Source organism: Gossypium hirsutum, chromosome D06, assembly GCF_007990345.1.
Source record: "Gossypium hirsutum isolate 1008001.06 chromosome D06, Gossypium_hirsutum_v2.1, whole genome shotgun sequence".
Lineage (NCBI taxonomy): Eukaryota > Viridiplantae > Streptophyta > Magnoliopsida > Malvales > Malvaceae > Gossypium > Gossypium hirsutum.
In genome coordinates, this window is record NC_053442.1 from 50790710 (window position 1) to 50814084 (window position 23375).

Genomic DNA, 23375 nt, shown 5'->3' on the forward strand with positions numbered 1-23375 from the left:
TTTAGTTTTTTTATGAAAATATACAAATGAAAATGAAGCATACAGCTGTAGCTGAGAAGTTACAGAAGAGATGAACCTTTGAAATCTTTTAAATATTTCCATGTACTATGGAACTGTACAAGGATTTAAAGTTACTTTTCATAGATATGATAAAAAAATATGCTCAGCTATCATAGAAATTAAGATAATCACTCATGTCAAATAACATTGTTAAATTAAAAATGAAACTTGAAGATAAGATTGACCATTCACTAATACCACACTAAAAAACTAAGTCGAAAATCAATGTCATGTCTCTATTAGATATAGCTCATTTTAGAATATTGAACTTGTACCTTGAACAAGACTTAGAGGATTAGATCTGAAAATCGGAGTATTTACCTTAAGACAAATCAAAGCGACCACAAACAACTTTGATTCAGAAAATAAAATTGAGAAAGGTGATTTTAGATTTGTCTACAAGGTGACATACAACTCTACTATCATCATTATTTTTCAACACTTCTCCCCCTCCTTTATTGGTTATCCTAGAAAAATACTGAAAGTTTTCAAGAGAGCATTTAATAAAATTTTTCTGTCTTTTATTAACTAAATAACTGAATTTATTAACTAAATAACTGAATTTAAATAGAGAAAAGAGTCCTAACCTAATTGGGAAAATAATTCTCTTATTCTACTAAACTACTAAAAGATAAAATAAAATAATCTTAGAATATTTCAAATGATTTATTCTAAGATTTATCTACCTAAATAAGATTTATCTACCTAAATAACTTTAAAATATATCCCCAAAATATATGGGTTTCACATATTTCAACACCCTCCCTCAAGTTGGTGCAAATATATCAATCATGCTCAACTTGCTTACAAGAAAATCAAAGTTTGTCTTAGAGATCCCTTTGGTGAGTATGTCAGCAATCTGTTATTTTGAAGGAACAAACGGCAGGCACACTTGGCCTTCTTCAATCTTCTCCTTGATAAAGTGTTTATCAACCTCAACATGTTTAGTTTTGTCATGCTGGACTGGGTTGTGAGCAAAACTAATGGCAGCTTTGCTATCATAGTACAAATTCCTTGGTGAAGTTATTGGTTTCCTCAGCTCTTCTATAATTTTTTTTAACCACATCTTTTCACAAATTCCTTGAGCCATTGATCTAAACTCAACCTCTACACTACTTCTCGCTACAACACTTTGTTTTTTGCTTCGCCAAGTCACAAGTTTCCCCAAACAAATGTACAGTATCTTGATGTAGATCTTCTATCTACTATTGAGTCTACCCAGTCTGCATCTGTATAAACTTCACTTTCTCTTTGTTTGAATTTCTTGAAGAATAAGCCCTTTCCAGATGAACTCTTCAAGTATCTCAAAATCTGAAACATTGCTTCTTCATGTTCCTCCATTGCGGAGTGCATAAATTGAAACACTAAGCTCACTGCAAAAGCTATGTTTGGCCTTGTATGTGATATGTAAATTAACTTACCAACTAATCTTTGGTATTGCCCTTTATCAACTAATCAACCTTCTTTATTTTTGAATTTTACATTTGGATTAATTGGTGTGTTAATTGGGAAGCAACCACTTATCCCAGCCTATTTTAAAAGATCAATCACATATTTTTTCTAAGAGACCACAGGACCCTTCTTTGATTGAGAAACTTCCATTCCAAGAAAGTATTTCAAAGGACCTGATTTTTTGATCTCAATCTCCAATGCTAGATGCTCATTGAGACACCTTATTTCTTCCACATCATTTCCTATAAGAATGATATCATCGACATAAACTATAAAAACTACTATTTTACCTATTTGTAAGTGTCGATAGAACATTGTGTGATTAGCTTGCCCTTGTGAGTAACCTTGTTTTTTAACAACTTGAGTGAACCGTTCAAACCAAGCTCGAGAAGACTGCTTTAGACCATACAAAGATTTCCTGAGCTTACATACTCAGGTTCCAAAATTTTCTTCAAAACCTGGAGAAGGATCTATGTAAACTTCTTCTTCAAGTTTCTCATTTAGGAAGGTATGCTTCACATCTAGTTGTTGTAAGATTAACAACAATTGATAAAAGAACTCTAACAGAGTTTAAGTTGGCTACTAGAGTAAATGATTCAAGATAATCTATCCCGTATGTTTCAGTGTACCCATTAGCCACCAGTCAGGCTATGTATCTATCTAAAGATCCATCCGATTTGAATTGGTTGTGAACACCCATTTACAGCCCACTATTTTTTCCTTACAGGTAATTCTATTATTTCCCATGTACCTATTTTTTTAAGAGAGCTAATCTCCTCTAAAATAGCCTCCTTCCACTCATGAACCCGTAAAGCATCTTTCATAGTTTTGGGTATTTTCATAGTATTGAGACACGAAACAAAGGCTGAGAATGTCAAAGACAAGGATTTATAGGAATCAAAATTAGACATGGGATATTTGACAACTTTTCTAACACATTTTATTTTAGCAATTGGAATAGCTAAATTAGAAAATTAGTTGGTTGGAATATGAGCTTTACCTGGACTTTTGACAAGATCTTGCGGGTCGGATTCTTAGTGATGAGTATGGTGGATTCCACTTTCTTGATTTCAGCTTCTTCTTGAGCAAACAATTAACTCATTTGTTTGTTCTTTATTCTCATGATCAGACTCTACACCTTCATACTCCTTTTTATTAACAACATTAACATCATTAATTTCTATGTTAATCATAAATTCATCTTCCCCATTATTAGAATCCCTATGTTGTATATTCCTAGTCTTTTCTTGATCAATTATATAATATTCCTTACTATAATTCCCTCCCTGAATTTTAGAATCAAAGAAAGATTGTGTTTTAACAAATGTGACATTCATGGTAACAATAATCTTCCTATAAACTAGATCATAATACTTGTAACCCTTTTTATTAAAAGTATAGCCAACAAAGATGCATTTTTTTGCTCTAGGATCTAGTTTACCTTGGTTGTGAAGATGAACAAAAACACTACACCCAAAAACTGGGAGGGATAAATCTGTTATCAATTTAAAGTTAGGAAAGTTATCTTTAAAGAGACGTAAATGAGTTCTATAGTTTAGAGTTTTACTGGGCATTCTATTAATAAGATATGTGGCTGTTAACAAGGCTTCGCCCCAAAGATAACGTGGTCATCAAGGCTCTAGTTACTTCCAAAAGATGTATGTTTTTTCTTTTTGCAATCTCATTTTGTTGTGGTGTATTTGTACAAGAGCTTTTGTGGACTATTTCATGTTTGGTTAAGAAAACACCTAATTTGGTCACTAAAAAATTCCCCACCATTGTCACTCCAAAACACTTCTATTCTCACACCAAATTGTGTTTTCACTATAGCATAAAAAGACTGAAACACATTTTTAACTTCAGACTTATCTTCTAATAAAAACACCCAAAAAATGAGAGTATAATCATCAATAAATGTGAAAAACCAACGTTTTCCTAAAAAAGGTGAGACTATCGAAGGTCCTCAAACATCACTGCGAGTTAACGAAAAATGTTTGAAAGCTTTATATTTTTGAGGCGGAAAGAATGACCGATGATGTTTAGCTAATTCAAAAAATTCATAGTGATATGAAGAAGGACTTTTATTTTTAAATAAATTTCATAACAAATATCTTAAATAGTTGAAATTAGGATGTCCAAGCCTATAATGTCAAATCATAAGCTTATCAAAACTAGAAACAAAATTTAAACATAAAGTAGTTGTTGGTTGACTCAAATGGTTGTCATCAAGAAAGTGGAATCCACCAGATTCTTTAGCATTGACAATCATCCTTCCCGAGACCATGTCTTGAAATTTACACATAGTGGAGTCAAATATAACATGACAATTCGAGGACTGGGATAATTTACTGACCGATATGAGATTACAAGCTAGATTTGGCACATGTAAAACATCATGTAAAACCAAGGAAAGCGAAATTTTAATAATATCTTTCCCGGCTATTGCCGAGAATTACCCATCTACTACTTTGATCTTTTTGTTTCCTACACAAGGTGTGTAAGTTGAGAAAAGAAAATGACTACTAGTCATATGATCATTAGCTCCAGAATCAACGATCCGCATGTTTGTTTTACAAGGCCTGAGACTGAGAAAAATAGAAATATCAGTACCTGATTGGGCAAAAGAGAAGAAGGATTATTGGATGAGTTAGGAATAGTAGAATTCATTTGAAACTATTGTGATTGAAAAAACTTATGTAGATGCTTTAATTGTTCCTTAGTGAATGGAGACTCTTCTAGAGAACTTTGGCCCTCATAATTTTCATTAGTTGTTTGGAAAGCTCTGCTATCCCCTGATTGTGAGCCATGACCATTACCACTCTTATTTTTTTCCATTAGTCAGTTTTCCATGGAGCTTTCAACACGTTTCCTGAGTGTGCCAATATTTTTTGCAGTGATCGCACTAAGGTTTTTTCCTTTTTTCACTATCATCATTATTTTTAACAGTTACAAGTGTAGAATTATCATCATTAGCTTCAAGTCCTGGCCTTAACATTACTTTTCTCCTTGTCTCCTCTCTTCTAACCTCAAAAAAAATCTCATGGAGCCTTAGAAGCGGTTTTTTTCCTAAGATCCAAGATCTCACTTCATCAAATTCTTTATTTAAACCAACCAAAAATAAATAAGTTCATTCATTCTCTTCTTTTTTCATAGCTTTTACACCATCTTCGGGACACTCCCATTCATCATTATAACACTGATCCAGTTCTTGCCAAAGAGACATCATCTCATTATAATAAAAAGTAACTTCCTTTTCCCCTTGTCTAGCTTTTGAGAGTTTTATTTTTAACTCAAAGATCTATGAAGCATTTTCTAAATCTGAATAGGTGTCTTTCACAGTGTCCCAAACATCTTTAACAGTTAGGAGAAAAAGAAAAGGTTTACCTATGGATGCTTCTATTGAATTAATAAGCCACGCAATTATCATAGAATTTTTTGACCTCCACTTGCTCATCGTTGGATCGTCCACCTGTGGTTGCTTGACTTCTCCAGTTAAATGACCTAGCTTGTCGCGCCTATCAATTGTTAACTTTACGGATTGCGACCATTCCAAATAATTCTTGCCATTCAGCTTGTCAGATGTTAGTTGAAAAGAGAGGTGAGCTCCTCTGTCCCTTGAGTCATTGTGCTCTCTGTAGTTGTTTCAACAGTAGAACTTTCTACCTCTGTTTGATTGCTAGATCTCTTATCTCTAGTGAAGGTTGTTTTAACCATGATGTTACTAAAGATTTAACCTAGCTCAGATGCCATGAAAGTTTTCAATAGAGCATTTAATAAAATTGTTATTAACTAAAGAACTGAATTTAAATAGAGAAAAGAGTCATAACCTAATTGGAAAAATAATTCCCTTATTCTAATAAACTACTAAAATATAAGGAAAAGATAAAATAAAATAATCTTAGAATATCTCAAATGATTTATTCTAAGATTTATCTACCTAAATAACTTTAAAATATATCCCTAAAATATATGAGTTTCACATATTTCAACAAATACATATAAAACATAAAACTTACATGAGAGATACAATTTAAAAATGTGAAAAAGTCACTTTTGCTTCAATGCAGGGCATACTACTAGATGGTATGATAATTGCAGTTAAGTAGCTTTCTTCAAGATCAAAGCAAGGAAACAGTGAATTTGTGAATGAAATACGCATGATTTCAAGCCTAGAACGCTCAAATGTTGTTAGACTATATGGATGTTGTGCTGAAGGAGATCAGTTATTACTGGTATATGAATACATGGAAAACAATAATCTTGCACTTACTTTGTTTGGTAAGCTTGAAAATGACTTTTACCGCTTGACTCATCCATATTAAAAAAAAAAGAAATGAATCAATTACTTGTTTTGTAACTTATGTCGATGACAAGTACAGAGGAAGTCCAACTGATGTTGGACTGGCCAATGAGGCTTAGAATTTGTATTGGCATCGCAAAAGGTTTGGCCTTCTTGCATGATGATTTTCCTCTTAGAATTGTTCACAGGGACATCAAAGCCACTAATGTATTACTTGAAAAGGACCTTAGTCCTAATATCTCCGACTTTGGTCTAACCAGTCTTGATGAAGAGGAAAAAACCCACATTAGCACCAGAGTTGCTGGAACTATGTGAGCTTCCTTCTTTTTCCATTAAATAATTGCAAGATAATTTCCAGCCATTAACAATATGAGCATCTAACTAAATTTTCAATTCATTCAGATATCAAGATGCTCATTTTGTCCTTCCCTTTTTAATGTATTTTTTTAATGATACATGGCATGGGTATAGTGAATCAAAATTGGTTTTAATGTCATCCCTGAAAGTAGAATTGCCACATGCACAAGAATATTGTAGTACCTAGATTCTGTATGTAGAAAAGTAATACATCAAAAATTGAGTTGAAAAAACTCTAGCACTTAGTAGTAGTAACTACTGCCTCGAATACATGCACTGTTCCACCAATTTTTTTCCATATAAATAATGATCTCTTTGAAAGGAATACCTTTTCAATGTTTCCAGCTTTGTGCCTATGCACTTGTTTGTTATAAAAAGGTATCATGAATAACGATAGTTTTAGTCGTAGCATAAACGTGTAAAAAGCTACCAGTAAAATTAACTCATGCAACCGTACAATCTGAATAATATTATAGTTCACAGAATGAACATCTTATGTCTGCAGAGGATACATGCACCAGAATATGCATTATGGGGCTATTTGACCTATAAGGCAGATGTTTACAGTTTTGGAGTAGTAGCATTGGAGATTTTTGCTAGGAAGAACAACATGAAATACCAAGCAAATGAAAATTTCATATGCCTTCTAGACTGGGTATGAACAATCTCCACTAATTTCTTCGTTGTGTCTCAAGTTGAGCATAATATATTATTTGAATATTCAAATTGCTTGCATTCTAAATTCAAAGAAGACATCATTTTACATCATTGACATGAAATGATGGTGTCCTTTGTATAGACAGAAAAACTCACATGACATTGGAGGGAAAGTTTGTATTTGATGTTGAAGTTAGTTCCCATGCAACACAAGCAGCAACAATCGTGGCCATGTAGCTCAAATGAAGCTAAGAAACAGCACGTGCAACTCGTGACAAGTAGGCAGCAGCTGAAGCTTATGAATGCTGTCCAAATTCAACTTTTTTTTTTGCTTTAAGTTTATAGTTTGTAACTTAGTTCTTTTAGGACTTAGTTGGTAAATATTTTGATGTAATTTTAGATGTTGATTAACTGAATATTCAGCAAAACAACTTGTGCAAGCTAGTATAGCTATTTTCAATGTATTAAGTGGTGTTAGGTAAGTGTTTAGGTAGCTTTTTGACTTGTAAGCTCAACTTATGCTTGATATATGTAATGGCAACTTGCCAGTACTTTGTTAATGAAAAAAATCAGTTTGTTTTTCATTCATATACTCTCTATTTTTTCTTTTGCCTTTTAATTTTGTTCTCATCAAAGCGAATTTCTGCTTTGTTTCTTCTCCATGTCACGAGACTTGTTGTTCAAGCTAAACCTGAACCAGCTTGCATACTGTCTCTAACACCAACAATTGGTATCTAGAGCCTTTGTCTTGTGGACCTGTTGCACTTGAACCATACTTCGAATGGCTTCTTCAGGATTTTCTCCAGCAGCTCCACCAGTCTTCAATGGAGAAAGCTTTCATATATGGGTGGTTAAGATGAGGACTTACCTGCAGGCCTTTGATCTGTGGGAAGTTGTGAACACTGATGCTGAGCTAGCACCACTTAAGGCCAATCCCACAATGGCTCAGATCAGACAACATGCTGATGAGAGGACCAAGAGGCATAAAGCCATGTCTTGCATTTAGAACTGTGTCTTAGATGTCATTTTTACCAGAATCATGGCTTATGAGACACCAAAGCAAGCTTGGACAAGCTCAAAGAGGAGTTCCAAGGCACAGAGAGGACAAGGTAGCAGCAGTTGTTGAATCAAAGAAGAGATTTCGAAAATTTGAAGATGAAGGAAGAAGAAACAATGAAGAAGTATTCTGATATGATCATGGCTGTGGTGAACAGCATAAGATTGCTAGGAGAACAGTTCAGTGAAGCAAGAATCATGGAGAAGGTGCTCTCAACATTGCCTAAAAGATATGAGGTAAAAATCTCATCTCTTGAGGATTCAAGAGACCTAGCAAGCATCTCTCTAACTGAGCTAATCAATGCCCTTTATGCTCAAGAGAAAATGAGACCTAGCAGGATGGAGGAGCACCAAAAAGGTGTTTTTCAAGCCGAGGAGAAAGCTGCCTCGAGCACCACTACCTACAAAGGCAAAAAGTCTTGGAAAAATAGGCCTATGTCGGATGCTGCAAGAAGAGGGGACCAAACCTGTAGGCACTGTAAGAGGCCTGGTCATCCAAAAGAGAAATGCTGGTTTAGACCAGATGCAAAATGTCAACATTACAAGAAAATAGGGTATGTTGAAAGGGTTTGTAAAAAAAAGGGTAGACCTAGGTAGAATCAAGCACAACAACAAAAAATTGAAGCTCGAGTGGCTGAGGAAAGTAGTGATCAAGAGGAGTAAGTGTTTGTTGTGCCATGCTCAGCTGGTCAGAAGAAGGGCTCAAAAAGTTGGCTATTGGACAGTGGTTGCACTAACTACATGTCACCAGATGCAACCATTTTCAAAACTTTGGACAAAAGCTGCAAAACCAAAGTAAAAGTTGACAATGTTCAGTTTATAAAGACTAAAGGAAAAGGGGATATGTTAATATGTACTCCCACAGGTGGGAAAGTTATCCCAAATGCGCTATTAGTGCCTGAAATTAACAGGAGCCTTCTAAGCATTCCTCAATTGCTTGAAAAAGGCTACTAAGTGGTGTTCAAGGGTAATGAGTGTCATATTACTAATCCAAATGGATCAAGCTTCATGACAGTCATTATGACTGATAATTGCTTCGAATTCAACTGGCCAAGTGACTCACAATACTCAGTCTGCATTACCTCTACTGAAGACTCCAAGCTTCGGCTCCAAAGGCTTGGGCATGCTAACTTCAAATTGATGGCTCAGTTGGTCAGTGAAGATTTGGTTGAAAACTTCACGAACATAGTGAAGAAGGATGAAGTTTGTGAGGTTTGTCAACTTGGAAAACAGGCCAGATTTCCATTTCCTACCAACAAAGCTTGGAGAGCGTTAGAGAGATTGCAGCTTGTCCACACTGATGTGTGTGGTCCTATGAAGATTGAATCACTCAATGGGAACAGGTACTTCATTATTTTCATTAATGATGTACCAGATATTGCTGGATTTTCTTCTTGAAATATAAATCTGAGGTAGCTTAAGTGTTTTTAAAGTTTAAAGCAACTATTGAGACTGGAACAGGCTGTAAGCTAAGGACCATAAGGTCAGACAATGGGACTGAGTACACCTCGCTTAGTTTCAAGCTCACTGTGATGATGCAGGAATTTAACATCAACTGACTAATTTCTATACACCTCAGCAGAATAGGGTAAGTGAAATAAAAATTAGACGTTTAATGGATATGGCTAGGTGCCTTCTATTTGAGAAGAATTTGGCCAAGACCATGTGGGCTGAAGTAGTTAACACTGTTGTTTACATTCAGAACAGGCTACCAACCAAGGCACTCGACCATAAGACTCCATTTGAGGCTTGGTTCGGATTTAAACCTTCATTGGCTCATATGAAAGTCTTTGCTTGCCTATATTATGCTCATACACCTGCTGTAAAGAGAGATAAGTTGTCAAAAGGGCCCAACCTGGTATTCTGGTAGGCTACAGCTCAATCAAGAAAGGATATAGGATCTTGGATCCTTCAACAATTAAGATCCAAGTGAGCAGATATGTGGTCTTTGATGAAAAAGGATGCTGGAATTGGGAAAGAAATGAGCCAGAGGCTATTTCTGAAAAACTTATGGCTGATCAGGCTGAACCTGATTAGATTGGTCCTGAAATGGACATTGATGATATGCCAGTCAGGGGCACAAGACTCTTGGATGAAATTTATGAGAGAGCATATGTTGCCATAGTGGAACCAAGCAATTTTGAAGAAGCTGGGGCTGATGAAGGATAGAAGCAAGCCATGGTTGAAGAAATCAACATGATTCAGAAGAATCAAACATAGGAGCTGGTTAAAAGGCCTGCTAACAGAAAAACCATTGGTGTAAAATGGGTCTATCGAGCCAAACATAATGTTGATGGCAGTTTAAACAAGTTGAAAGCTAGACTAGTTATCAAGGGCTTTAACCAAAGATATAGCCTAGACTACGTGGAGACTTTTGCACCAGTAGCCAGACTTGGTACAGTCAGGTTATTAGTTGCTTTGGCTGCACAAAAACAGTGGACCATTCATCAGTTAGATGTAAAGTCTGCATTTCTTAATGGCTTTCTGGAAGAAGAAATTTACATAAACCAGCTTCAAGGTTTTGTTGTATCTGGCAAGGAACATATGGTGTACAGACTTAAAAAGGTCTTATATGGCTTAAAGCAAGCTCTTAGAGCCTAGTATGCTCGAATTAACAGCTATTTGGTTAGTTTAGGATTTAAGAGAAGTGTTAGTGAGCCAACACTATATGTCAAGAAGAATGAAGTTGAAACACAGCTCATTTTGTCCCTTTTATGTAGATGATCTCTTGGTGACAAGAGGAGACAAAATTATGTTGGCTGATTTCAAAACCAAAATGAAGGACATGTTTGAAATGTCTGACTTAGGCAGAATGAACTACTTCCTTGGAATGGAGGTGATGCAAACCAAAAATGGAATTTTTCTTAGTAAAAAAACCTTTGCTATGAAGATCTTAAACAAGTTCTCTATACAGAAATGTAAGTCAAGTAGCACACCTATAGTTGTTGGTATGAAACTATCAAGCCAAGGAAATTGTGAGCCTGTTTGTGAATCAATGTACAAAAGTCTTGTTGGTAGCTTGCTGTATTTGACAGCAACCAGGCCTGATATCATGTTTGTTGTTAGTGTGTTATCAAGGTTTATGAACTGCTGTAATGACCAGCACTTTCAAGCAGCAAAGAGAGTGCTAAGGTACATCAAAGGCACTCTTGGCTATGGTGTGTTGTTCAACAAAGCTGAAAGTCTGAAGTTGATAGGCTATACTGACAGTGACTGGGCTGGTTTGAGTGATGATATGAAGAGCACTTCTGGAGATACTTTTACTCTTGGTTCAGGTATGTTTTGTTGGAGCTCGAGGAAGAAAAATCTTGTGGCACAGTCAACAGTAGAAGCTGAATATGTTGCTGCTGCTGGAGTTGTAAATCAAGCTATATGGCTTAGGAAAATCCTAGTTGATTTGAACCAACATCAAGAAAGAGCAACAGAGATTTATTGTGATAACAAGTCTGCTGTTGCAATTACAAAGAATATTGTTTTTCATGGTAGAACGAAGCATTTCAGCATCAAGCTACATGTGATAAGGGAAATGGAGCAAGCTCATGAGGTAGAGCTGGTTCATTACAATTCAGAAGAGCAAATTGCAGATATTTTCACAAAGGCTCTTAATGTGTCAAGATTTATAAAATTAAGGAAACAACTAAGTGTTACAAGCATGGAAACTAAGGAGGAGTGTTGAAGTTCGTTCCCATGCAACACAAGCACCAGCAATCGTGGCCATGCAACTCAAATGAAGCTAAGAAACAGGACATGCAACTCGTGACAAGTAGGCAGCAGCTGGAGCTTATGAATGCTGTCCAAATTCAACTTTTTTTTTGCTTTAAGTTTATAGTTTGTAACTTAGTTCTTTTAGGACTTAGTTGGTAATCTTTTGATGTAATTTTAGATGTTAATTGACTGAAAATTTAGCAAATCAACTTGTGCAAGCTAGTATAACTATTTTCAATGTATTAAGTGGTGTTAGGTAAGTGTTTAGGTAGCTTTTTGACTTGTAAGCTCAACTTATGCTTGATATATGTAATGGCAACTTGCCAATACTTTGTTAATGAAAAAAATCAGTTTGTTTTTCATTCATATACTCTCTATTTTTTCTTTTGCCTTTCAATTCTGTTCTTATCAAAGCAAATTTCTACTTTGTTTCTTCTCCAAGTCACGAGAGTTGCTGTTCAAGCTAAAGCTGAACCAGCTTACATATCGTCTCTAACACCAACATTTGATCATTCAGACTTGGGGTGGGGGTTAATTGCATTCTCCATCATTTTCTTATCTTTTTCCCTTTTGTAAGTTTTATCTCAGGCTCTTGTGCTACAACAAAAAGGAAATCCTTTGGAGCTAGTGGATCTGTTAGAAGTTGGCTTACATGTAGCCCTTGGGATCGAGCCATGCAGTTAGCAGCAAAAGCACACGCAACTGTCATTTTGCTGTTTTGATGATGTTTTGTTACCTAGTTACAATTGAACTAAGTTTGTAATGAATTTGTTGTAATTTGGTGCTGATAGATTTGATAAATCATCTTAACCAAGTATGAAATCAATGTTTTATAAGTTTCAAGACATTGTTAGTGGAGTTAGGTGTGTTTAGGTGACACTTTATTCATTTTGACAAGTTAATATATTGTTATATGTAATGTTTTGTTCCTTTTCTGAGATGATGATGAATCATTCAAAAAAATTTCTCTTTGTTTCTGGTTTAAGTTAAGCAATCTTTTCTTGTTCTTCTAGCTCGATTTTCTTGTTTGTTCAGCAAGTCACTATTGCTTAAAGCATAAGACTTTGTTGTAATTGCTTAGTTTTGAGTCTCAACTCCAGCAGGATCCAAAGTTGGTACAAAGTTTGACAAAGAAGAAGCAATGAGGATCCTAAAGGTAGCTCTGTTATGCACTAATCCATCACTAGCACTCAGGCCTACAATATCTGAAGTGGTGAGCATGCTCGAAGGTCGTACTGATGTTCATGAAATCATCAGCGAACCAAGCTCTTATGGTGATTGTTGGAATATTTTCAAATATTTATAGTATCCCAATAACTATAAATGAATGGGTGTAATTAATCAAAAGATAAAACTTTTGGTCATTGGTCAAAAGTTATATCATTTGATTTTTTTTAAAAAAGAATTATAACTATTCAAAAAATATTATTTGAATAGTTACAAAATTAAATGAATAATTATTATTATTTATTTATTCATAAAGATACCTATTGAAAGATGTCTCTATGAAGAGACATGAAAATTCCTATAAATAGGAATGGGATTTCATTTGGAAATCATATCAACAAATTCTAATATTATTTCTTCTCTTCCTTCATTTTCTAATATTATTAGATTATTCTATAAAGTATTGCTGCAGAAATCTTTTGTAGAAATTGATTTTTTGTTATACATTACTCAGTGCATAGTGGACTATTCTCGTCAGTGCAAAACGCAAATAGTCATTGGCTTCATTGTATCCTCAAGGTTAATTTGCTTGGAACTCGTTTGCACACTGAAGATAAGTAGGGGCGAATATAACCTTAAAGATAGTGGCTTGATACACGCCTTGGAGCCTGTCCTATTTCTTCTTTTTCTTTTATAGTTCCGATCGTGTGTTCGAGTTTTTTCCTTACCGGAGTTTTGTACTAACAGTGATGGCATGAGGTTTAAATCTTTAACAGAGTTCGATCAAGTTATCTTCCAGAGAAGTGAAAATCCATCCATCATTTAGTCATCAGATTCTACATCCATTGGATCATCTTCAACATCTGCCCACGATCTATACCAAATAAGTTCGAACTTCAGTCAACATGTTCTCATAAGCAACTATTCTGATAGATGTCAGTACAAGAAACAGAACTGAATGGTAAAAATGCATTGACCATAAATGGAAAGTGTTCTTTTCAGAAAACCCAAAAACCTACCATTACAGTATGGTGGTCATAATTTTTCTGTTAGCTATTATTTCTGTTACATCTCCTAGCTTGTCACAGATTATTCTGCTTCTTTTGATAATGAAATAAAAAACTATTTAGTTATCCAAAAGAAAAAGAAACTTATCAGCATGATAGATGAAGGAAATTCATCAACTTGGGAATGATTATTTAGGCATGTTTATTTAGGCAATGCTACAATGAAAGAAACCATCAAGTTTATCACTCCTAAGAGACTATTCTTTTCATGTTTATTTAGGCAATGCTACAATGAAAACAGTAGTGACTAAGATATTACATCAGAAGAAAGAAGGAAAACCTATATATAACAGTTTCAAGTGTACCAGACTTGAAACGGCCTAGGAAAGTTACTTGTGTAGAAATTTAGACATTATTAAGAGGGGATCTTCCAGTCTCATCAGCGATCTCTGGGGTGTAATCAGCAGAGATATGCACTTCTTCTTCCTTAATGCTGAACTCGTAACTCGCAGGGTTAGATGGTTCTTCCCTGGACATGCTCCGTGAATAGTTGGAAAATGAACGGCTAGCTATTGCCTTGGCCCGTGCAAAACCATCAGCTGAATAGGGGGCAAGAGATGGAGTATAATTAAGCCGACTTTTTCCTTTCAAAATCTTTACCACCTCAGACATTCTAGGCCTAAGTGTAGGAGATGGGTTAGTGCAAAGCATTGCTAATTCTAGAATCATTTTGGCTTCTTTTGCTGCATACTCAGATCCTAGAATAGGATCAACCAGTGATAAAAGATCCTCCTTCTCTTGCAAAACATAGGCCTGCAGGGTCGTTTCATTCAGTTTCAGGACAAACATGATCGTCATTCTCCAAGGTGCCAAGGTGAGAGAAGATAGAAACATACATATATATAATCTATATACAACACTTACCAAATCTAGAAGGTAAACACTCTCATCATTTGGCCTATAACTGGCACTGTTTTGTCCACTGACAATTTCAAGCAAGACTACTCCAAAGCTGTATACATCTGCTTTACTGGTCAGATGACCTCTCATGGCATACTCAGGAGCCATGTATCCACTGTAAGAACATTAAAATTTTTGATCAATCGATTTATAAAATTTAAGTCTTGGAAGAGCATGAAAGTTTAGATAAAAATGGATTTCGATCATTACGTAGTTCCAGCTATCTTGGTAATGACATGGGTCTGATGGCCTTCATGAAGCTTGGCAAATCCAAAATCGGATATTTTTGCAGTAAAATCCTTATCAAGAAGAATGTTTGTTGTCTTGATATCCCTGTGAATAATCTTTAGTTTCGATTCTTCATGGAGAAATGCCAATCCTTTAGCTATTCCACGACAAATTTTAGATCGGATCGCCCAGTTAAGTTGCACTCTCAGTTCTTCAGGACCTGAATGGTGATATTCATGTTATCAGTCTGTTAAATAATACACATCAAAAGTGTAGAATGTTTGAATAATTGTTAAACATAGGATCATACGGGCTTACCAAATAATGCATGTGCAAGGGAATTGTTTTCCATATACTCATAGACTAGAAGCAGTTGGTTTTCATCTATAAAGCATCCTAGTAGTTTTACTAAATTTGGGTGTTGCAGAGCTGATATAACACCAACCTCATTGACAAATTCACGACTCCCTTGCTTTGATTTTGCAGAAAGCTGTTTTACTGCTATGGTTGTCCCATTGGGAAGCACTCCCTATATTTGTGCCAAAATAAGAGCTTTGTCATCGAAATCATGCCGACAGCAGTGACAGGTAAGAGCTTGAAAGTTTGTCATTACCATCAAGCAGCAAGGAATAAAGAGACCATACCTTGAAGACAGCCCCGAACCCTCCTTCACCTATCTTGTTTTCGTTGTTGAAATTTTGTGTGGCAACTTTTAGCTGCTTATAAGTAAAAAGTCCTCCACCAGGCAGTGAAATAAGTTCTTTTTGTGCTGTTAACAGTATACAAAGAAACAAATAAGAGCCGTGCCAGTAACACGATCTAGTAGCTAAACTCTTAGTTAAATCTTATTGATTTAGTCTTTACCTTCGATTTTTGATTCCTTGCCACGAAGATAACCCATTTTCCAGAGGCAAATAAAAACCAGAACCAGGAATAGAGCAATGGATCCTGAAATCCAAGCAATGGTTAAAGGAGAGAGCTTTTTGGAAGGCTTTACAGGTTTGAGAACTGCATTCAAACATGAAGTTGGTAGTTGTTAAAAATTAATGGCAAGAAAAAAAAAGAAGAAAGAAAGGCTGACAAGCTAGCATGAAGAGGTGTGGTACCAGGCTCTACTGAAATAGCTGAAACAAGAGGACCGTAGAGTTCATAAGGACCACGTTTTGAGCCTTTCCCAGCCCAATATAAGTGAATTTCAAGGTTGTTCCCCTTGATTTCAGCTTGAAATGTCCGAGAAACATTCTTGTTTAGACCTCCAGCAACATCTTTGATGTTAAAATCAGCTAAGACCTTTGTACCCTGCAGTCCCAGTTAGTTATGATAAGTACAAGTTCATTGAGTTCTTATAGATGATTTAATGGAGAAAAGAAAAAGTTTAAGTTTACCTGAATAAGGACATCGAAAAGGCGATTCCCCCTACTCTTATGATCCGCTTCCTCTTTAAATGTGATTTCAGCAAAATCAAGTTTTACTTTGTACAAGCCATTTTTCATGCAGAACCCGAAATACTTCAAAGATATGGGAGAAACACGAGCTGACTTGTATAGTGATATCTCCTTATTTTGAATACTTTCAAATCCACAATCCTCATGGGATTCAATTGATTTGGCGTAACTCATGGAAAAGATCTGCTCTGGGTCATATATCCCCATGCTACTGTACCCCCATTTCTTGTCATCACTGATATAGAATGTTGATGCTCCTTCTGGATTTACATCACTTTCGAATGTACCTTGGGCTGTTGTTACCTTGTCACCTCCACAATTAATATACAACCGATCATCTGCAGGCCAAACATCAGTTATCGATCATTAGCAAAGCCTTGCTTTTCAAGTACTAAGAAGCTGATCATGTCAAAACATAAAACAAGCTTGCTAAGGCATTGACAGTAGCGTGCTGATGTTTGGAACTTTTCCAATTTCATTCTAAAGTTCAAGGTAACGATGCAAAGTAAATGGCAATAAAAAGGCTACTTACTTTCCAATTGATCCTCACCACAGGAGAAATTGTTATTTTGCCATGCACTATCCCTTTAAAGTAGGAAAAAGAAGGGGTTAGAACTAGAACTTGCATTTATGTATATATATACCATTGCTTGCTCAAAATAAAATGGAGAAAGAAGCAATGAAGCTAGAGCTTACAAGTCTGCTGATGAAGAGCAGCATGCAAATGAATTCCTGAAAATTTAGGCATGGAAGAAAAAAAAACTATTAATTAATATAGAAGTTATAAACAAAATGGTAAACTTTCTTTTCCTCATTTGCCTTACGTATTCCTGTTGGATCTGTAATCTGCAATAGATGAATAGGTGAAATTGTTCTCTGAGAAATCCCTGCACGACAATTAAAAGCACAATGAACTTTAACTCGAGAACAAATTATGTTCTATTTGAATACTGCTAGTAATTATTTTCCAAAAGAAAGAATTCATGTAATTTACAAATACTGATCATTGTAATATATCAAGAGATGATAATTTCTCAAATTGCTTTCAGTTACTTAAGCCAACAATTCATGCACCTGGAAGAATTACACTTGGTTTTCTTTATACTATATCTATCTAAACTACCTGCATTGGTGAAAGTAAAAATGAAATAAGAACTTACAGATTTGCTTCTGTTTTATTTGTAGACAGTGTAGGAATTGGCCCTATTAACTTATTTGCTCGAAGATATCTGATAAAAAGGTAAAACAATAGTTATCACAAACAATATGATTGTCTCTAGGAGAGAACATTGACATAATTAAAACTAATTTTCAGATCAAAGAAACAACGTTTTAATTTAAATAGGTGCTAACACACATCTAATGCAGTTTCTCTTACAAATTTGTTAGGTTTGCGATATCTGGGACTTCACCAGTCAATTTGTTGTAGCTCAAGTCCCTATATCAGAGAAAGAAAAAGACCAGAAAATGGAATACTTGATTATTGCTGAAACTGCAAAGAATGATTCTAATTCATGTGCTGAAAAGTGAAAATAATTAAGGGTTCAATCTCATTTCTGTATCGCACTTGTTTCTAAACATTTCTATTATACTTGAGAAAATGACTTACAGATGGCTCAGTGCAAGGAATTCACCAAGATATGGTGGGATTAAGTCATTGATTGAACAGTTTCTCAGGACCCTACAGAAAGAAAGGCTAAGCGTGAGTTTGAAGATTGAACTACCTGGACAAAGAAAGACTAATCAATTCACAAGCTCACAAAGTTTCAAGTTGTGTCATTCTTGAAATATTTGGAAATAGGAAAAGTTCTCCTTTTCTTCCATACAAGTCAGCAATGCGCCTAACAGGAGGATATCAAACATATGAAAAAAAAACCAATGATATTATTTCAATTCGAAGTTGAGGAATAAGAACATTACATCTCAGTGACCTTGTCCAGGGAGGAGATTGTACTAGGAAGAGGGCCTTCAAAACGGTTACCTTGAAGTACACTGTTAATACCAAAACGTTGTAAGCAAATATCCTGATCAAAGTTCAGAACTTTAAAACCTGTAATAAGTGGAAAAAGGGTGCTTACAGTAACTGCAGCTGGTTCCAGTTTCCAATATATGCTGGGACTGGACCAATGAATTCATTGCCCCTAACATTGCTGCAGATGGACAAAGCAATAATCAGAAGATATAGTTTAAACAGAGATAAACAACATGGAAGAGTAAAAGTTTTCCTTACAACTGCCTTAAGCTTGTAAGATTTTCAAAACTTTGAGGCAGCTTTCCTTGAAGTTTATTGTTTGCCATCACCCTGCAAGCCGACCAAGATAAGTCAGTTTGGGTTCAACCTTAGAGTATAAAGAAAAAAAGAAAGCCTTACATTCCATAGAGATTCTGTAAGTTTCCAAGAGATTTAGGAAGCGTCCCAGTTAACTGGTTATCAGATAAACGCCTGTGAAATACTGAATGATGAGTGTGGGAAAAACCAAGAAGCAAAAAAATGGGAGGTCATTGATGGCAAGAGTATTACAGGTGCTCAAGGCTCGAAATGTTTCCTAAACTCTCAGGAATTTCTTCAGATAGTTGGTTCTCTGCCAAGTCCCTACAGTCAAATAACAAAATGATGATTCAATAAAAAGTGTATATATATTTATATATAAATTTTCATGGTATAACAACATATCCCATGCTAATGGTTAAGTATACAACATAAAATCAGGAATTTGCTGCTCACAGAGTTGTAATAGATGAGTTGCCCAGATTTTCTGGTATTGAACCTTTTAGCCAGTTTTCAGATAGAATACTTCAACAACACAAAAAACAAAAAGGAGAAGATTAGTAAAGAGGAAAGAGTTTCAAATAGATTGAATTTGAATAATGCAAAACAAATGGTCAAATTCTAAACAAGAAAAATTATATAAAATGCTAGTGTGAAAGAATTCTGGAAATACTGACAGAACATTTAATGACATCATTCGGCCAAAGAAGTCAGGTATAGGCCCATCAAGATCATTTGAAGAAAGATCACTGTCATAAATTAAGGATTATTGTGAATTTAGGAGTTCATATGTATATATGAAAAGCATCAAAAGACATTATGAACCAAAATAAGCAATAGACAGCAAGGAAGTTACAGGTATTGAAGTTTCATCAGATTTCTTAACGAGTCCGGAATTTTTCCATGGATCCTGTTTGACCTCAAGTCGCTGAGAATGCAGAAGTGAAACAAAAATTAAGATTGAGATTAAACGCAAGCTCACAGTCTATTCTATGCCTCTGCACTCACAACATGTTTCAGGTCTCTTCTCTCCTTATTTATCCCAAAGAATATGTTCATGATTTTCCCGGCATGAGCATGCATGCATACATTTGTGAGTTTGAGTTGCGAGGATCATCTCGTGTGTTGTGTGCACGTGTGCCAGACGTGTGTGAGTTGTATATATATGATTTCTAAAAAAATTACTTAAGGGTATTAATTAAAATCTAGAAAATTATATTATGGTTCACAAAATATTTTATAGAAAGTTACATTATTCGTAATTATAATTTATAAATTTATTCTTTTTAATTAGAATATAATATTTATATATTTACTTTTTATAATATGTTTTATTCTTAATAAATATTTAGTTTAAATATTTTAATAATAAAATTTATTGATAATTTTTAGAAAATTTAATTTATAATTTTAATTGAAAGAATTTATTTTTTAAAATTTGTCTTGCATATATTTTCTAAATATAATAATGTATAAATAAAATCATGAATATATAAAATAATACTTGAAATCTTTATTTTAGCTAAAGGCTAATTCATAGGAATGTAAAAAAAAAAAAGTTGATTCCTAGTATTACTTTAAGCAAAACTACAAATAATTAAATTATAGGAATGTAAAATCATAGACACTCTAACTCACAAGTCCTACACAACTTAAATAAAACAATCCTACTCAGATTCCTAGGGGCGAACCCACAAATATTTTTAACTGGGGCCAAAATTTAATTATAAAATTTTCATAGATAAAAATTAATATATAGTTTCTCTATTTATAAGAGGACTAAAATGAAAATATTTCATTTGGGGGTTGGCCCTTCAAATTTTCCTTTGCATATTCTACAAAAAATTTAAAGTTTAAGGGGTAAAAAACCCTCAAACTTTAAAAAAAAACAATTAAGCCCCTCTTTTTTTTTTGCACTCAATTGAGCAATTGAATTTTCAAAATGTATCAAAAAGGCCTCAAACTTCTTCAAAAAAAAAAGCAATTAAGCCCCTGCTTTTTTTATCACTCAATTGGGCACTTGAACTTTCAAAATGCATCAAAAAAACCCTTAAATTTTTTCAAAAAAGCAAGTAAGCCTTGCCCTTATTAAAAATTAGAAAGAAAATTATAAAAAATAAAAAAAAATTAGAAAAATTATTAAATTTTAATAAAATATAAAAAATAGATTTTTTTTTTAAAATTAGATTTTTTTATAAAAATCATAAAGAAATTGTAAAATTTTATAAAAATCATAAAAGAAATTAACAACCCTTAGTTTTTTTTTCAATTAAAATCATCACGTGTCGTAACACAGTGTGACATGTGGCGAAAAATGATAAAAAATAAAAATCAATAAAAGTTAGAGAAATTATAAAATGCTTCTTTTGGTACGATAATTTTTTAAAAAAAAATTTACGAACTTTATATTTCTTTACATTTGGTATAATTTTCTTACGACTTTATAAAATTTTATAATTTTTTATATTTCTATATATTTTATGATTTTTTACGATTCTTATAAAAGTTTACAATTTTTTATATTTTTTTACGATTTTTAATATTGGAATTTTTATTAAAATTTAATAATATTTATAGCTTTTATTGGTTTTAATTTTTAATATTTTTTCTAATTTTTAATAAAAGCAAGGGCTTAAATTTTTTTTTGAAAAAGTTTTAGGGTCTTTTTGATGCATTTTGAAAGTTCAAGTACCCAATTGAGTGCAAAAAAAAACGTAGGGGCTTAATTGCTTTTTGAAAAGCTTTGAGGGCCTTTTTGATGCATTTTGAAGGTTCAAGTACCCAAATGAGTGCAAAAAAATAGAAGGGGCTTAATTACTTTTTTTGAAAAAACTTGACGACTTTTTGCACCCTTAATCAAAAATTAATAAGTATTTCATACAAATACAAGTGCTAAATCAAATTTGTAATTAAAAAAAATATAAAATAGAGTTAATTTTGTCTTAATTTTTTTTGTAACTTCTTAATCTACATAGGAAATAACTCTCTTCTTTTATCATAGAAATCATATTGACATATGCATGGAAAAGTAACTCCCATGAAAAGTTAGATTCAAATAAAGTAAATAAAATTAAACATATCAAACATTAGAATCATTTTTCAACTGATTAAATTTTTTAAAAAAATAATTAAGTTTCATCGTACCAAATGCTAACTTAATATTATAATTTTTCATTATTATTTATTAAATGCTTGAAAAGAAAAGAGATTGAAATAGCGAAGATGGGAATTAATTTGGACAATGTAAGTAAAATCAATTGTTTTTTGCTAGTGTCATTGAGGAATTTAGGATTAATGATATTATATAGTAATTTGTAATTAAAAAAAAAAAGGACTTACAGCCAGGTCAAGAAGGTCAAATTTCCTATAGCGGCTGGAATTTCACCCCTTAGATGCTCGCCAGAAAAATCACTGCCGATGAGAAAACAGACAAACAAGGAAGGTTAAATACTTGCTTTAAAATAAGGGTTGAAATATTACAAAGGTCCTTAAACTATTTTCATTTTTCTTTAATGATTCTTTATGTTTTATCATGCCTAATCAAACATTTATTTTAAATTAAAATTAAAATTTATATTAGAGTTTATTTAAGGATAAATAATAGGTTAAAGGCAATTATTTGGGTACAAATTAAAATTTTAAAGTATAACCAAAATATAGGAGTGAAGTTTACCTAAAATTTGTATTAATCATAAAATCTTTATTTAAGTTAGATGACATGAGTCAAGCGTGCAAAAATAGAATATATTTTTCTAAAAAAATAATTTTAAAATTTTACAAAACATATCAACTTTAGTTAAAACCCTATTTAAAAACTATAAATTTCTCTTTAAAAATCTATTTTGTTAGGTTTAATATATCGCTTTTTCCACTTTAATCCTTAATTTTTTTTCCTAGATAGGTCCCTAACCTTTTCTACCATTCACTAGTTTAATCTTTTTAACATTAAAAAAGAATCGAATTAGACTTTTAGCTGGTCATTGTCCACCATGTGTCATGAAAAATATTAAAAATTTATAAAAATCATAAAAATAAAAATTATAAATATATAATACACACAATATAAAATTTTCGAATCATCATTTGACACATGGCAGGGAACGAGTGGTTAAAAGTCTCATCAATTTTGTTAACACCAAAAGGACTAAACTGTGAAAGGTAGAAAAGGTTAGGTCTTTATCTGGGAAAAAAAACTTTAAGGACCGAAATAGAAAAAGTGGTATACTTTAATGCCTAAATGATGCATTAAGCCAGTTTAAGACAAAACTATCTTGGGGCTGAAGTAGCTAAATTATCTAATTAGTCTTAAAAACAAATAATAACTCCTTTTCTTTTCTTTTGGTTTGTAGATTTAAAATAAAATAAATAAAAATAAAAAGCAACAGCATAGCCAAAAAAGTGAACAAGTGAGGAAGAAAGATATTTCTCACACTTTAGTGACTCGACAAAGAGTATGATTGTTGAAGCTACAATCACAAAGCACTTTGTTGGAGGTATTACAGCTCTTACTAGAGAATTCTCTCTCGTCGCCCTCCCAATTCAACCTCAACTCTTCAGCAACCTTAGTTATAGCATTCACTACCATTCCCAATATTTCACGTAAACATTCATAACCCAATATTTCATCCAATCATACTATATAAATCCTCCTCAACCAAACACATCATAATTTAAAAAAAAAATTATTTACGAATAATATTCATGTATCAAGT

At 33.6% G+C, this 23375-nt stretch overlaps 2 protein-coding genes across 2 annotated transcripts; one reads left to right on the plus strand and one right to left on the minus strand.

Annotated features, from left to right (window-relative positions):
* Window positions 1-382: 382 nt before the first annotated feature.
* On the plus strand, window positions 383-12875 carry LOC107900098 (probable LRR receptor-like serine/threonine-protein kinase At1g29720; the record flags this gene model as incomplete). Its single annotated transcript, XM_041095600.1, has 6 exons — window positions 383-463; window positions 5580-5790; window positions 5892-6123; window positions 6677-6824; window positions 12176-12229; window positions 12711-12875. Coding segments are annotated over exons 2-6 (720 nt in total), but the record flags the coding sequence as incomplete, so codon positions are not given.
* A 1059-nt stretch (window positions 12876-13934) lies between these two features.
* LOC107901716 (probable LRR receptor-like serine/threonine-protein kinase At1g53430) lies at window positions 13935-19258 on the minus strand. The gene is made up of 21 exons (XM_041095850.1): window positions 19120-19258; window positions 18916-18987; window positions 18766-18837; window positions 18625-18696; window positions 18473-18544; window positions 18315-18386; window positions 18155-18235; window positions 18004-18075; window positions 17773-17832; window positions 17555-17623; window positions 17219-17281; window positions 17091-17126; window positions 16927-16979; window positions 16335-16732; window positions 16056-16248; window positions 15814-15957; window positions 15594-15718; window positions 15268-15478; window positions 14932-15169; window positions 14686-14836; window positions 13935-14574 (listed from the first exon to the last, which is right to left on the minus strand). Coding segments are annotated over exons 3-21 (2520 nt in total). The 5' UTR covers window positions 18768-18837; window positions 18916-18987; window positions 19120-19258; the 3' UTR covers window positions 13935-14166.
* Between the last annotated feature and the right edge of the window lie 4117 nt (window positions 19259-23375).